General features: G+C 38.5%; 1 protein-coding gene across 4 annotated transcripts in view; it reads right to left on the bottom strand.

The window, feature by feature from the left end:
- Nucleotides 1-15,670, bottom strand: part of stpg2 (sperm-tail PG-rich repeat containing 2) — a 61,162-nt gene that overhangs the window by 41,551 nt on the left and 3,941 nt on the right. For 3 of the 4 annotated variants that reach the window (XM_026187195.1, XM_026187197.1, XM_026187198.1), the window contains exons 5-8: nt 15,323-15,481; nt 11,313-11,425; nt 10,023-10,134; nt 4,751-4,870 (exon numbers count right to left, since the gene is read on the bottom strand). In XM_026187195.1, the coding sequence (XP_026042980.1) occupies nt 4,751-4,870; nt 10,023-10,134; nt 11,313-11,425; nt 15,323-15,481 (504 nt within the window). The remainder of the gene's footprint in view (nt 1-4,750; nt 4,871-10,022; nt 10,135-11,312; nt 11,426-15,322; nt 15,482-15,670) is intronic. The other variant, XM_026187196.1, reaches the window with a different exon arrangement.

The following is a 15,670-nucleotide window of genomic DNA, read 5'->3' on the forward strand; positions in this document are numbered from 1 at the left end:
AAGAACGTAACGTGTATGTGGGTTTGTGTAGGTCGGAAGAAAAAGGACAAAAACTAGGAGAACAACTAAAATTTCTGATAAATTCTGAGATTATTTTGAGTCTGAGCTGTTTCACAAATTCAGAATAGAAAGACTCAGCACACATGCTGCCAGTGTGTAAATTGCTAATAGGCTAGAGCTTGACTCAGCACTCAGCAGAGACAGTCAAATTTACATGAATAAAGTGAGATAATGAGTTCTTTGAACAGAAATAATTGTATAGCATTAAAGACATTCTTTCTTGAGTTTAACCCCCTAGGACCTGGCGTCCACATATGTGGACATCACATTTTGGGTTATTTAGACCAAAATACTCAATTTTAATCTACAAGGGCCTGATATCCACTTATGAGGACATTATACTGCTACTGTTGTATCGAAATTTTAAATGAATGTCCTTATATGTGGCTCTCATTTTTCTTAGAAACAAAAATTAGGTTAAAAAAAAAAAATCTGGTAATTCTTTGTTTTTACATTGATCAGGTCTCAATCAGCCCAAAAAGTGAAATTAAAAATGCATGCTGTGGAAAAGTTCGGGTCTTAGGAGGTTAAAGAACAAGAATTGGGTGATGCTGTATTTTACCTTGACAAGCCCGAGGCTTATTAACTTCTCTTTGTGAGCATGATTGACTACAAATGGTAGTTTGTCTTTGACAGCATAAAAAGGATTTGTTCTACAGCACTCTTGGACTGACCAATACTCAGTGCAATGGAAAAGTTAATGGAAATCAGTGAAGATCTAAGAAGCAGACTGTAGATTTAACTACGATCATTAGTCCTAACAACTATATGTAAGTAGAAGTTGTTCGAATGTGTCACCATTTTGTAGTGGTGACACACTTTGGGTCTGGAAGAAGACCCAAGGTGTGTCACCCACAGACAAAAAGAAATTGGTGCAGATTTCAGAAACCAATAAGGCTCAAGTTGGTCATTAACTGGTCATTAACAGTGTCACTATTCACAGTGAAGTGAGTTTTTGATTGCCGTGGACCAAGATGGTGCCAACAAAGAAAGAAAGAAAATCAAAACCTCAGCTGAAAGCTGCAACTGCACACGTGGACGAGCCAAATGGAGGAAGGTTTTATCGTCAGACGAGACAGATTGAGCTATTTGGCCTCACTGACAAGAGTAATGTTTGATGGGGTCTTTCAATCCTAAGAATACTGTATCAAGAAGAGAGGTCAAATATCCAGCCAGAGTAAGATAAATAAAGATGTATACTGTACAATTACACAGGAAAAACAACAGTTCAAAAGAAATCATTAAAAGGCAGAAATTACCATGATATACATGCCCATGATGAGTGTATGTAAATTTCTGACCACAACTTTAAATACTATCAGTGTGCTGCACATTAAACTCAAGGCTTTGTTTCTAGGCCACATCAACACTAAGGGAGTAAGGAACATCACGGTTTGTACTAAATCACATCTAGATCACAAACAATAGCATCTGCTAGATAATGTTATCTTCATAGCTTAGCTACCATTTTCCATTTGTATTCAAATATCAGATGACAAACGCGATGTCTTCTTAAACACTCTATACTGACGCATACATGAAATTCATTTTTTATGTTCTCAGGTTGTCTCTGCACAGCATCAGCTGCAGAAACATTTCTAAGCTCCTTTTAGGATTTTGTGAGAGCTTCACGGCTCTATGCTTATTCAAGCATTATCATCTATAAATAAAAAATAAATAAAATCACGCAATCCACAGACCGTGATTTTTATTAAAATGTGTGGATTATATGAGGAGCGATCAAAAAGTTTTGTGGCTCAACCAATAAAAGGCACCTGATTTAAATTTAGCTGTTCTACCCTTCAAGGTTGTCACACATCTGAATTCACATGAATTCATGGAGCAAAGCCTCATAAATGTCGAAAAATGACAGGCAATCTCCTGTCTGCATTCCTGATCTCATGAGACACTTTAGGGCTTAAAGATTGTGAACTCCTTCGCTGAAGACTGCTGTTTGCTGTCTGTGTCATAACCACTGATTATACTTATCATAAACGTTGGATCACGGGAAGTCGTCCAGAGGTATGTATGCAGAGACCACCTTGAAGAGGATGGTGGATGAATTTAATTTACATATTTTCTTCATCTACCTTTTGGTTTGTTGTGTACAGAGTCCCAAAACTTTTCATTTTCACATCTTAGTGATTATTTACCATCAAATTCAAAAAATTAGGTTGTATTTTTATTTTTTTTTAATGAGGGTATGGGGAGAAGCAACCAAACAAAAACATGGGGACAAATACAGAAACGCATTAAGTATAGCACACAGAAAGGTCTTACAAGCGATCAGACAACGAGTAAATAAATAAAGGGACTGGACGACTGGAAAAGTGAGACCAAATAAAATCCATGTTTTCACAATGTGTCAGATTGATGCTTTGATATTGGAAAATTGGGAAGTCAAAGGGAGGAGAGATGAGAACTGGAAGATTCCAACTGTTCCTCTTTTATCCTTGCCTCTCTTGCTTCTTTCACCCCTCCCTCCTTTCCTCGTTTCCTTTCCATCCCTCCACAGGATAACAGTGTCAGATGGAACCGGACTCACAGTGAGACGAAGATCTAAGAAAACTGTCGCTCTCAGTACTTCACTGAAGATGACTTGTGACACATGCACGCACACACACACACGCTTCTTGGTGGGTGTCAGTGACGACATCACAGGGTTGATGCACCAACACAGCATGTGGTCGAGGAAATTAGGTCATAGCAAACTGTGACACACACACACCCATGCATGCACACACATGCATAAAATACATCCAAGAATCTAGCATTGGCCGTTTTCACCAGTAAAACTTTTACGTTTTAGATCTAATAAAGGTAGTTTTTGGAATGTGTTTATGCATGTGTGTGTATATCCCAACTGTACTTGCATATCAGCAGCAACTTGAATCTGAATCTGACTGCACCTAATATACACACAATCCGAATTCGTAATTATGTGTGAGAACATGCACTATCACGTGTGTCAGAGCGATAATGAAATCAGTCTGAGAATTTCACAGGACTAGATCTGTGGGCCAGTGCCACGGAAGAGGAGAAGACAGCTATTCTTGAAACGTGAAACTACACATTTTCACGTCCTTCATCTTCGCTCCTCTGAGCCTCTTAATAAACTCATCTTCACCCCTATCTGAAGAATCCCTCGCATCCCAGCACATCAATTAAACAAGCCAAGAAGGGCTCAGTGTTGTGGATCTGTAACTGATCTGAAAGTATTTCATATTAAAAAGCAATCTCCTTTGAGATATTGTACAGTAAATTGAATATATTTGATTCCTGTAGATTATGTCCAAGCCATCATATATTTCAGCCTGTCATCAGACTCAGAGCTATGAGACCACTGGTTTGAGAAAAGAAGAAACACTTTAGGACTGTACCTGGTGTAGTACTGTCTAGTGCTATATATAGCTTATAATGGGACTGACTACATGAAAAGAATTCAGATTAGGAGGGAGTTGTCTCAGACAGTGGATGAACTGAGAGGTTGTACTATGGCGCAGTATAAAATAGATAAAGATTTGGAGTCTAAGAATAAATTTATGGATTTGCAAAATGACCGTAACAGTTCCTCTTTGAAAATGATAAAATATAAAGGTGTGTCACCAACCCCTTTATTCATATTCTATCTTACAATCAATATCATGTCAACTAGACACTTGCTGCAGTTGCTAGGAGACAGCTAACTACTATATAAATACCTAACTGTAGTACAGTAGCTAATGGGGGTTATAACTCTGATACAAACAGAGGTTTAATTAATAGATGTTAATAATAATGATTTATTTTTACATAAAATTAAAAGTAGAGAAATTATAGAAGCATTCTTGCATTTAATCTAAATCTGTCAGATCGTGCAGACCAGAGGAGAGGACCCAAATGCAGTTGCATGGACACAGGAGCTAAGTGAAGGCAAGCCGTTTATTTAGGCTGATAGACAAAAACTAATACAAACGTGAGAAAACCAAACAAATTACTAAACTAGAAAGCTAAACTGGGAAATTAAACACTAGAAACCTGGAAGCCTTGGAATATAGAAACACATGAGAGGTAAACAGATGCTCTCACAAAGGACCAAGGAAAACAGAGTACACAATATACACAATGTGGGATGATCAGAGAAGTGGAAATACATGGGAACACAGCAGGAAGAAATTTGCACATAACGAGACAATGGAAGCAAAACTAAAAACCATGCACATCAGATGAGGGACTGACAAAATAAAACAGGAAGTAGCATGCACAGCAAGACTCAGACAAGGACACACATGCTTGACACTAGGACAGGGATAAATAAACACGAGAGAACACAACAGGCAGGAAGACAAGGACGAAACACAAGAAGAACATGGGAACAGGTAAGGGAGACAAAACCCCAAGACATAACTGGGATAAGATAGAGAGAGAGAGCAGGAGACACAGAGCATGAAAACAAACAGACATGGAACCATGGCAGACCTAACATGGAAGATCCTAAGGGCAGAACATAAAGGTGAGTGTAAGAAGACAGGAGGAGAACACTAAAGAAACACTAAGACAAGACTGAGGGATTACAAAGTTATTGCAATACTGCCCAGTAAGATACAAATAAATGAACTGACATAAAATCAATGCAACAGCAACACGAAAACCAATACATAAAACTGAAATATACCATATTATCCTGAAACCAACATAGGTTACCACAGACCTGTCTGGACTGTACCTCAGTTTTTGAGAGGAAGGTACAAGAGAATTTCGGCAGGCCGCCAGGCTCAACAGGTTTCTCAAACTGACTTCTGATGTGATACTGGCCTGGACCAGGAACTCCCTGTTGGGAAACAGAAAGTGAAATTTACAGTACATCAAAGGTGAAATTTATCGGGATGCATTTAAATGATTTGCTGATATCACCTTTCGTGTAGCTGTGTCAATAAGAAAAACAGGAGAAAAGCTGAGGAAGTGAAAGAAACAGAGGATAGGATGCAAGGACAGAGTTTCTGAGATTGCGCTTTCCTGTATCTCTTATGAATGATGAGCACTCACTGGCAAGGAGATGAGGCTGAAATATTAAGAAGATCGAACGGAAAAAGAGCAGAGAAAAAAAATGCAGCTAATGATGAGTAACTTGTGAATACATACAGGAAAAAGCCCTTTTCTTTCTCTGCTCTCCAATTAAGTCATTTATGTAAAGAAACAGAGCAGAAAAAACAATCAGCATTAAGTGTGCACAGTGTTTGTGCTTTTGTGAGACCGAGCTGTAATAGTCATGTCATACGCCAACTTAAGAAGACTACGTAATTTTGAGGCAGCAATCATTGCATCTGGCAAAGCAGCAAACAGCACTCACAGAGAGGCTGACAGTGAGAGGCTAAGAAAACCTGGACACTTTCTTACAATCACACCTACGCACATTTCGACGCTGCCTGATACAGAGCTGGGCATTTTTCTGTCGGTTGGAAAACAACAAGGTTTCTCTGCTGCAGGTGGTTTAACTAGTTCTGCAGTAAAACATCACAGAATTCTTTGGCCATTGTTAGCACTGTGAGGGGGAAGCTCAGTGAACCTCTGGACCTTCCCCATGCCATAGGACAGCTCAGAGTCTATTAATGAACAATGACTATATTGCCCTCTTATTTCCTTTCCTCTTAATCAAATTTGCCACGGTGTGCTTCACGTACAGTAAGACTGCCACCATTTTCTTAGGAAACCTGTTTTACTGATTTGCAGCACATACCTATAACATTTTTTCCACATTTAATAATGATAAGAAGATATGTGCCTGTTTTGTCATTCATAAGAATTTGGTTTGCAAAGACTTTCTGAAGAGATTTACAATGCTTTTATTTCATCATTGCATATGCAAATACATTTGCATATGTGCTCAAAAAGAGTCTTCAAAGCTGGCTGGTTAAAATCAAATCCAGTAAAATACATGTGTAACTTGAGAGAAAGGAACTCTGTGTAAAGGTTTCTGCATGCAAGTTATTGCCAAGTGTTCAAGAAAAACTGTATTCTACCTGAGCACTCAAAGCACTTTATATAACAGACCTCATTCTCCCATTCATACAAGCACTTCCCCCCCCCCCCCCCCCCCCCCCTAAGCTTAAATGCTTTCTGTCTAACTTTCACACTCCGATGGATGCATCAGAGAGCAGCTCAAGGGTTGCCCAAAGATATCTGCCATGCTGTCTGGAGTAGCCAGGGATAAAACCATCAACCTTCCGATTAGTAGATGACCTGCTCTACAGCCACGCCAACTTTATACAACTTCTCTATTATTTTAGGGTCTTTGCCTTACAGTATAAAGTACTTTGAGGAGACCGTGGTTGTGATTTGGCTGTATTTACATAAAATTGAATTAAACAGAACTTTAAGCTTTTGTATAGTGTCTTTGTTGATACAGTTTTAAATCAAACCATACAGTATATAGACATTCTTAATTTTTTTTACAAAGATAACAATGCCTTTCTGTCCCAACACACATATTATAATTAAAACGCATTTAAATGAATATATTGCATGCCCAATAGGCTCAATTTACAGTTTTAGAGGTAGGTAATCCTGTAAGTTAAACTTCCTGCCAAGAATTCTTCCTTCTTCCCCCCTGGGAGCTGTGCTGCTTCCCTGTTTCTAAATATATCACATGCTGCAAACATAATATCACCACCCGTGATAACATTAACATGATATTCACAGCATTTTAAAGGTGAACTGACAGTGTAATTTGTATATCCAGGGTTATATCAGACACTGCACGGGTACAACTTTATCTGTTTTTCTTGTGTTTGCAGGGATGCACACTGTAATGGTATCTTAAAGTGGTTTGCTCAGATATTGCCCTAGCTATGTCAGAATGTCTATTTAATGGGTAAATCCTGCACACAGACTCTTAAAGTCTATAGGACACCAGCAGCCCCGAGCCATTAGAGGCAGACTGTCTGCTGATCTCCAGGAAGTAAAGGTGTTTGTCCTGAGTGTCCCCACTGTGGGAAATGACCCATCTGGTCAGTGTATGTATGTGTGGGAGTACATATGGGTTGACATGTGAGATACTAATGATGACGGATGGAGGTGCAACCAACATGGTTGGGGGTCCAAATACAACATATAGAACACACAAAAAATACACAGACAGTAAAGTCAGTGAGAAATTTCAGGTAAATTGAAGGTACGTGTTTAAACAAACTGTTTAACGGTTAAATATAGATAAAGAAAAGTGAAGAGAAGTAAAACAGCAATAAGAGGCTGTGAGAGACAAAAGGAAAACAAGTAATGGGAAAAGCATAAATGACAACAAAAAAAACCTAAACGGTGCATTTACCTTTTTTCATGAACTCCAGCCTTCACCTCGCCCTCTCTAACCCACCGATCGGTAAAATAAGGCATCACAGAGCATTACTCTGCCAGCACAGTCAAGTTCATATGCAGGTGAATAACTACCCTCTACTCATCCACTTCCAATATATTAGTCTGTAGTAAAAGCTTGTGTTTTACTGCCCCCTATGAGATGAACTAGTGAACTGTCTTTCAGCTTAGAAAAATCCATTAGGAATCCAACATATTTACCCGGTTCTCCATGTAAAAATCACACGTTAGTTACCTGTTAATCAAAGGCCTGTTGTTGAAAGGTACTACCATATACATTGTATTTTAGTGTAATTAAATAATAACATGACATGCTCAAACAGAAGGTTAGAGGACTCATTAGGCGGGGTCAGAGGCAGTGCTCATTTTTCAATCATAATGTGATTATGATGGCTTTACATTAAATGGTACTTACAAAAGGACCATAACACAGAGATCATTTTTATAATTAAGTGTGATTAGATTTATTTGTGGTCAGCATGCAGCATTCTCAGGGAGAAAAAAAAAACACAGTGTGACAGTGCTGTTAGTAAGTTTCCTGCCTCAGCTTGTAGCACAGCTCACTTTGTGTGCTCAAGCTTGTTTTTCCTCAGTCTTTTTAGTTCCAAGGTTGGTTAGTGCCTTAAAAATAGCAGGTTCTGCTGTCTTGTTATTTTTTCTGATTTTAGAGTAAGACTACTGAAACAAATATGAGAAAATATCATAAAATATATAAGTAACACAAATAAAATTAAGCCAGTGACTTCAATGTCTATTATTGAGCATAACTGAGCAAGATTATTTAATAATTGAATGGACACATTCAAGTCTTTGTTTTACAAAAGCATAATTCAACATTATTCTTGTGCTGTATTGTACTATGTTGGCTAATAATTCATACAGCAATAGCTCAAATAACTACAGTGCTGTGAAAAACCTACCTCGCCCCATGTGAAAAACTAACTACAAATGGAGAAAACTTTAAACCAAGGAGAACACCACTCCTGACCAAAAACAACACAAAGCTTCGTCTCACATTTGCCAAAAAACATCCTGATGATTGCAGAGACTATTGGGAAAATATTCTGTGGACTGATGAGACAAAAGCCAAACTCTCTGGAAGGTCTGAGTCCTGTTAAATCTGGTGTAAAACTAATGCAACATTTCACAAAAAGAACATCGTACCAACAGACAAACATGATGGTGGTTGCATCATGGTCTAGGACTGCTTTGCTGCTTCAGGACGACTTGCCATAGTTGATGGAGCTGTTCTGCTCTCTACAAGAAAATCCTGAAATCAAATGTCCAGTCATCAGTTTCTACCTTGAAGCTCAAGAGCACTTGAGATAGATAGATGCAGCTGGACAATAAACCAAAAAAAAAAAAAAAGTCTGGACTTAAATTCAAATTTGAGATGATTTGGCATGACCTTAAACATGCCCTCCAAAAGTGATGAGAAATAAATCACTGTCAGTTGCTGCAAATGCTTCATTGCAGTTCTTGCTAGCAAAGGTGGCACAACCAGTTATTAGGTTTAGGGGCAATTACTTTTTCACACAGGGCCAGGTAACATGTAAGTGGAACTGGATGTGGAAGGGGAGAAATACTTGTTCATGATACTGCATAAGTTAGTTGCTGTCAGCTCTGTAGAGCATTTGTGTGTTAGTGTTTTGCCCACTGTTTTCACAAGCCACAGCTTTATTTTTCAGCTTTACTTTGATCAGTCATTTTGTGGCAGCAACAAGAAACTTCTCTTAGCCAAAATGATCCTATAAACTAACTGACAGATACATGTCCAAAAACTAAAAGACTGAGGGACCAGTTCGTGAACATAGTGGAGTAGTCATCAGCTAAAGAGTCAGTTTAGCTGATGTCTTTACAAAAAACCTGTAAAGACCAAAAACAAAGATGAAAGGAGAGTGAATATCGCACTGACGTTAACCAAGTAAATAGAGACGTGACTCAGTAAATGTTCTGTGTCTGCTTGATGTCTGCTACTGCGTTCACCACTAGGCTAACAGCGTGATAGCACTGGAAGGTGCTGGATTTTGCTGACATTTTAATTAGCACTTGTGACCAGAATGGCCACTCTTTAGAATAATCATTTGGGTTACTTAGAATGTGAATCTCCTGTCACTTAAAGTTGGCTCCAAAATCAAGTCAATCCCCAGATGCTCAGTTTAAAACTTTACTTGCTTGATGCAAAAAAATGTTTTGGATTCTATGGCTAATTTTTCTCTTTATTCCCACTTTCTTTTTTAATAACAAACAGGTTTAAACTGAACTAAGAAATAAAAGTAATCAAGATCATGTGCATCAGCACTCTATGTGACATATGGGTGCCAACCAGAGGGAGCTGTGTGTTTGCTAGGTGTCACCTCAGCTGATTCCAGTCATTGAACTAGACCTCTTGACTGTGTTGGCAGTGTTTGTGAGCATTTTAATGCATTTATTGGAAAAATTATATGGCTTGTATTTACTGTAGTGATCAATGCCACCTTGGCTGCATCAGCCGTTCCCATACAGATTGTGAGCTCAGAGTTTAACCTTGATTCATGCCCTCTAAAGCTTTTTTTTATCATTGATTTAAACCTTTATATATGGAATCAAAGGGATACAAAGTCATGCCAACCCACCTTCTTTTCTGCCTGCATGGACACAAGTTCATGGTAGCGAGGGATGGCAAGCTCAACTCTACCTCTCTGATCCTTTTGAAGGTTCACATTCTCGTACTGTGTTTCTGGGACTCTACAGGAAAAAGAGGCAATGACAATGTCTTTCAAAATAGAAAACATAGGCAAACAAGTATAATATATACAAAGGGGGAGGTGTTCAAAAGCATACAAAATAAAACAGAAAAAATGAGAATTGGGGAAAAAATATACTGACTGAGTGGCAAAGACAAATGTGGAGTGGAAAAACAAATAGAAAGAGAACAGCAAAGCAAAGAAAGTGGGAAGCAGGGGAGAAGAGTGGAAAGTTATAATCCAGAGTAAAGGAGCTCATAAGGATGAAATGCCTGTAATAACTGTAACAGGAGCAAAGACTGAATATACTGTTATTTTTAAACATTTCCAGTAGTCACATGTGTGCCACAGACATGGCTGTGTGGATGTTTTAATGTCTACCTGCACCAGTAAACCACCTTCCTTTTTATTACTTCTGCTGCCAAGGGACAATGATGCTCGAATGGTTTGGGTTCTGTTTGATCAGAAGGTCAGAGTTTCAGCCCCAGCCACCACTAAAATTAACCTGCTGAACCCTTTAGCAAGGCTGCTAACCCTTTCTGATAAAGATGTACCATATCATCGCTGACACCAGCTGTCTAACAACGGTGATGCACAGTCAAAAGAATTACACTGTGCTGCAAAGGAAACGTGACAAATAAGGGCTTCTTCTTTTTCTTCTAAGTCAATTCCTTTATGAATAGCTGAGCTGAGTGTGTGCCCACCCATGTAGAAGTGCTTAGTAAGCGCCATCCTCTGTGGCCATCAATAGAAATGGTATTTGAAAAATGTCAACTGTAATGCTCCAGCTATAGGATCAAAGTAATATTTCACTTTGGAAGAGCAGCCTCTCTATTCAGCGCACATCTTGGTAAGAGTTCAAGAGCAGTGAACATCTGAGATCCCATGCAGGGTAGAGTGTTATCTAACCACCCTCTCAGCTCCTTGCTTCAAGATGTGAATTTGTGAAAATAAATTCCAAATCCATGCACCGGTGGTTAGCCATCAAATCAATTTAAATATCAATATTTCAGAACTGCACATGATGCTACATGGTTGTTTGGCAAGGCTCTCCATAGGTACTGCAAACTTAAGGAGTTCCTACAGAAAACTTACAGAAAACCAGGCATGTGAAGTTACATGCCTGGATTGTTAATTAGCTGTCCATGGGACTGTTTCTAGCAATGATGTGATACTCACAGTTCGGGGTCATATTGTCCTGGAGCTGGTCCCACATCCACCTTCTCCTCAGATCTCCTCCCTGTCATGTTGCCAAAGTGGACCCCTTTATATTTCTGTGTAGAACTCATCTCCTGGAAATGAGAGAAGAGAAGAGAAGAGAAGAGAAGAGAAGAGAAGAGAAGAGAAGAGAAGAGAAGAGAAGAGAAGAGAAGAGAAGAGAAGAGAAGAGAAGAGAAGAGAAGAGAAGAATATTTGTCTTCCAGCCCATATTCTTGAAGACTGAAGGAAATATAATTATGCCAGGTGTAGATCCTCTATATTTTATAGATTGCACTTCCATTTTACAGCTTAAAAATTAAGAAAGACTTCTCTAGTGGGTACTAGTCTGCAGTATTTGAGGTAACATTTGTGAATTTTTCTCAAAAACAGCCTTCCCTTTCCCTTTCTCTCTCCCTGCATTTTTACCTGCATTTACCCAGTCTGAGACTTGCTAATCAATATGCAGAATAAATAACTCAAAGCTGACAAAGCAACCCAATTTTAACTTACAGATGGCAAAAAAAACCAAATAAATTTCAGCAGTGGAAACAGGTTTGCATAAGAGCCACAGAGGGAAGATTACACTTTGAAAACAACAATGGTTGCACAACAACATCTGTATTTGAAACTAGTATGAAAGCAGTCCCCTTCACACCAACACTGACACGATTAACACCTCACACAGCCACTCGATATTGGATTCTTTCTCTGATTGATATGACATTCTGTAAATGAGCTAAAAAAAATAAAACAAAAACCTAAATAAATAAAAATTAATGCAACTAATAGCTAAATTATTGTTGGCACTCTTGTACTAGCAGTGAGTGTCTTCTAACTGAGAATGAGAAGGGAGTAGGGCGGAGGAAAGAATGATGTTATTTGTTTAAATGGTGAAGGTTCATGACCGATATTAAGATATTCAAATGCTTTTTTGTGTCCTATATATGCACACACATGCCAATAAGCCCTGATATTATCCATCCATTCGCTTCCGCTTATCCTTTGCCCTGATATTATATTACATATTAATAAATACATGTATATATATTATTAATCTAAAAACTATGCATCTATTTTCCTGTTTAGATTGGTGATAATGTATTGGTTACAGTATCATCAATCTCAAATTCAAACAATTATCTGCTGCTGCCTCATTCACAAGGAGTTGCCATAACAGAGCAGCTGATTAATATGATTAAGCTGATTTTTTTACCCAGTGCCTTTCCTGACACAATACCCAATGGATGGACTGTAGCTCTACTAAATATAAGAAAGATTAAATGCTTTACAGCATTCTGTTCATAATATGTGATTCATATAAGTAGCCTTCTTCTCAGTTTGGTCTTCAATTCAAATAATTCATGTTTCTGACAATGGCATAAGTCTGCTGCTTGCAGCTCAAAACTGAATACAGAAAAAACACACAAAAAATGTTTGCTAGATTAAAAAAAAATCAAAGCTGCAAACCTTTTTTCATTTCTCTTTTAACTTCTTCCTTGACCCAACTGTCTGTGTTTATTATGTGAGGCAGGTTATGGAGGTACTGCCAGGCAGTCTTAAAAAGTTTCAAACTCTGTGTGGTGCCTGTCTCCTTATTTCAACTTTAACAGTGACTGGAGGACAAGATCTAAGGTTAGGCTCCCTATGATCCCACAATCAGGTTTCAAGGAAGGGAGATAAGAAACAAGGATGTTCAAAAAAAGCAACACTTCTCTACTGCTTACAGACACAAACTATGATGATTTTGCAGCCGGCACTGAACTCAGAGTCACAAATTGCCTATTTATGTCAAGGAAAGCTTTTAAAAGCAAAAACAACATTGCAAATAGAGGGCATAAAGAGGTGCATTCAGATATGATGAAATGGAAAGGCAAGATATGTATTATTTATATAAAAATTTGAAAAAGTGGACTAGAAAAAAGGGCTGGTAGGGCTGTTTTTGTGGCAGGTTCAATACATTGAAACTCCTAATTGTGTGTTACATAAACTTATCCACAATGTGCCAAATGCTGATTATGTGTAAAATGACTAATGCATTATGTTAGGGCCGTGATTGTATGGTGTATTATGGACAAACTATCATTCTCAAAGGCTTTTTTTTTTTTTTTAAATAATAAATTAAAAAAGCCTGCTGGTATAAAATAAAATAAGAGGTCTGACAAGTGATACAAATATCTGACATATTAAAAAGAACAACATAAATAAAGACGTTTCAAAGTGTGAAATCAACAGAAGGGTCTGATTTTTTTTAATCTTTTTGGTGTATTTTGCACCACAAAGGATTGCGTTGCAAATCCTTAATAATAATTTACACCATGAGAGTTATGATCAAAACTCTTAGTCTTAGTCATTGTCAGCTATAGGGTCTAACTGGTAAAGACATTAACAATGGTCTGCCATAGCACACTGAAGCATGTTTCCTGGTTAAATCAGAGAACCGTGCTGATATATTGCTTAGATTGACTGACTAGAAAAGCTGAGCCATTATGTTGAATGCGCACTTATTTTTCTGCTTTGTGAAATAATGGTGATATAACACCATGAAAAATAATGTTTTCATATGTTTTTAGAAAATAACATAAAAGATATAAAATGTATTTTTATAGGTTCTTATGTAATGGCTTTACCTCTTTTACTCATCTGTCTCACTAGAGATCAGTTGGGCTGTCAAGTAAAATAAATCTGACATCCCTGGTTCATAACACGACTTTTGCCCAGTAATTTGTCATCACGTGTCCTGGCTATCATCAATAAGTGTTCACAGAGCATAACTTGACATGGTGACGATGCTGTGCACAGCTGAAAGCTGAAGAAACAAAGCAGATATTGTACAACAGATTTTGGGGTCTGCAGAGTCTGCATTCCACATCACCATCTGGATGGCCGTTAATTCGCTAAATTTAATACTGCACAATACTGTGAACTAACAAAATATTAAGTGGTTCTTACTGCATTATTCATGGATTTAACATATGAACCATCGTATGTACTTTAACCAATATATCAGTGAGGAATCTGTATTATACAGCTTAGCAGTCTGACTCTGATCCTGTGTACTATGTTGATTTGGCCAATTTAATACACAGAAGTCAGTTGATGTTGTTTCGTAAATACAGAGTCCAATCATATCTGTAAATAAAAGTGATTAAACATGTTTTTGTGCTTCTCAATAACACAAAGATAAAAAAAAAAAGTTTTGTTCTTCTGATGTCTTTCTAATGTCTTATCATTCAGAGATTGTCCCAGGCACTTTGAAGTTATGTCCTCAGACAACCACTTAATTCTTCCTCTGCACACTTTTGAACTCAGTCAGAGCACGGGGTGGGGGAAGTGTTTGAGTTTAAAGAAATAAGTGTGTCAGACGGATGAACAGAGGGAAGGAGACAGACAGATACCGAGGTCGAACCTTCAAAGGGAGAGCAACAGAAGCTGAGTCAAAGGAGAAAAAAAAAAGAAAAAGAGCCATGGATGGATGCACTGCTGATAGCCCTAAATCACAGCACGCCTCTGTGCCTGCGCCGGTGTGTTGACACAACCTCGGCCAACACTCAAGGACGCTGTTGACTTCCTCAGGTCATTAACAGATGAAAAATTACTTAATTGAGAGCCAGACCAGCAGGCGTGTGCATTATTTTAAGTGAATACAGTAATATAGCTTGAAGAATAATTACTAATGGCTCTCTTTGTTGGCATGTAAAATGGATGAGCATTGGTGCACTGTGGCTTTTTTAAAGTGGAGCTGCATTCATTAGCTATGGAAATGGTTTTTGGGCCAAGTGAATGAGGTGGGGTGGGGGTTCAGCGGTGCATTAGATCTACCTAACACTAATGGATGTTGCCTCATGGAAGAGAAAGTACACTCAGACACATACTCGTACTGATTAATGAAAGCACGCATGCATTCACAAATGAGGGTTTCACCTTTTCTGATGGATGAATGTTCAAACTCCAACAGGACTTCGAAATTGTCTGTGTGTATTTGTCCTTACCAGCAGCGGACTGTAGTAGGCTGGCCCCATGGTTGTGTCCTTAGGAGGGGGCTGTTGCTTACGGAGGACACCCCGGGCATCCTCTTCATAGCCATAGGCCTGGCTCGGGGAGGGAATGGATGGAATGTCTGACTGAAGAGCTAGCCGGAGACCTTTAGCCTGCAGCCAATGCAAAGAGAAAAAAAAGGCAGGAGAAAAGCAGAAAGAGTAAAGCAAAAAGTCAGGGTTTCTGTTGGAAAAAAATGCCCTGGCTTACAAAGCAGCTGAGCAGTGCCTGGGGCCAATAAAAGACGAGACTGAGAGAGGGACAGAGCGAGAGGGAGAACCATAAATGAGGGACAGAAGATC

This window comes from Astatotilapia calliptera, chromosome 12 (assembly GCF_900246225.1).
Source record: "Astatotilapia calliptera chromosome 12, fAstCal1.2, whole genome shotgun sequence".
NCBI lineage: Eukaryota > Metazoa > Chordata > Actinopteri > Cichliformes > Cichlidae > Astatotilapia > Astatotilapia calliptera.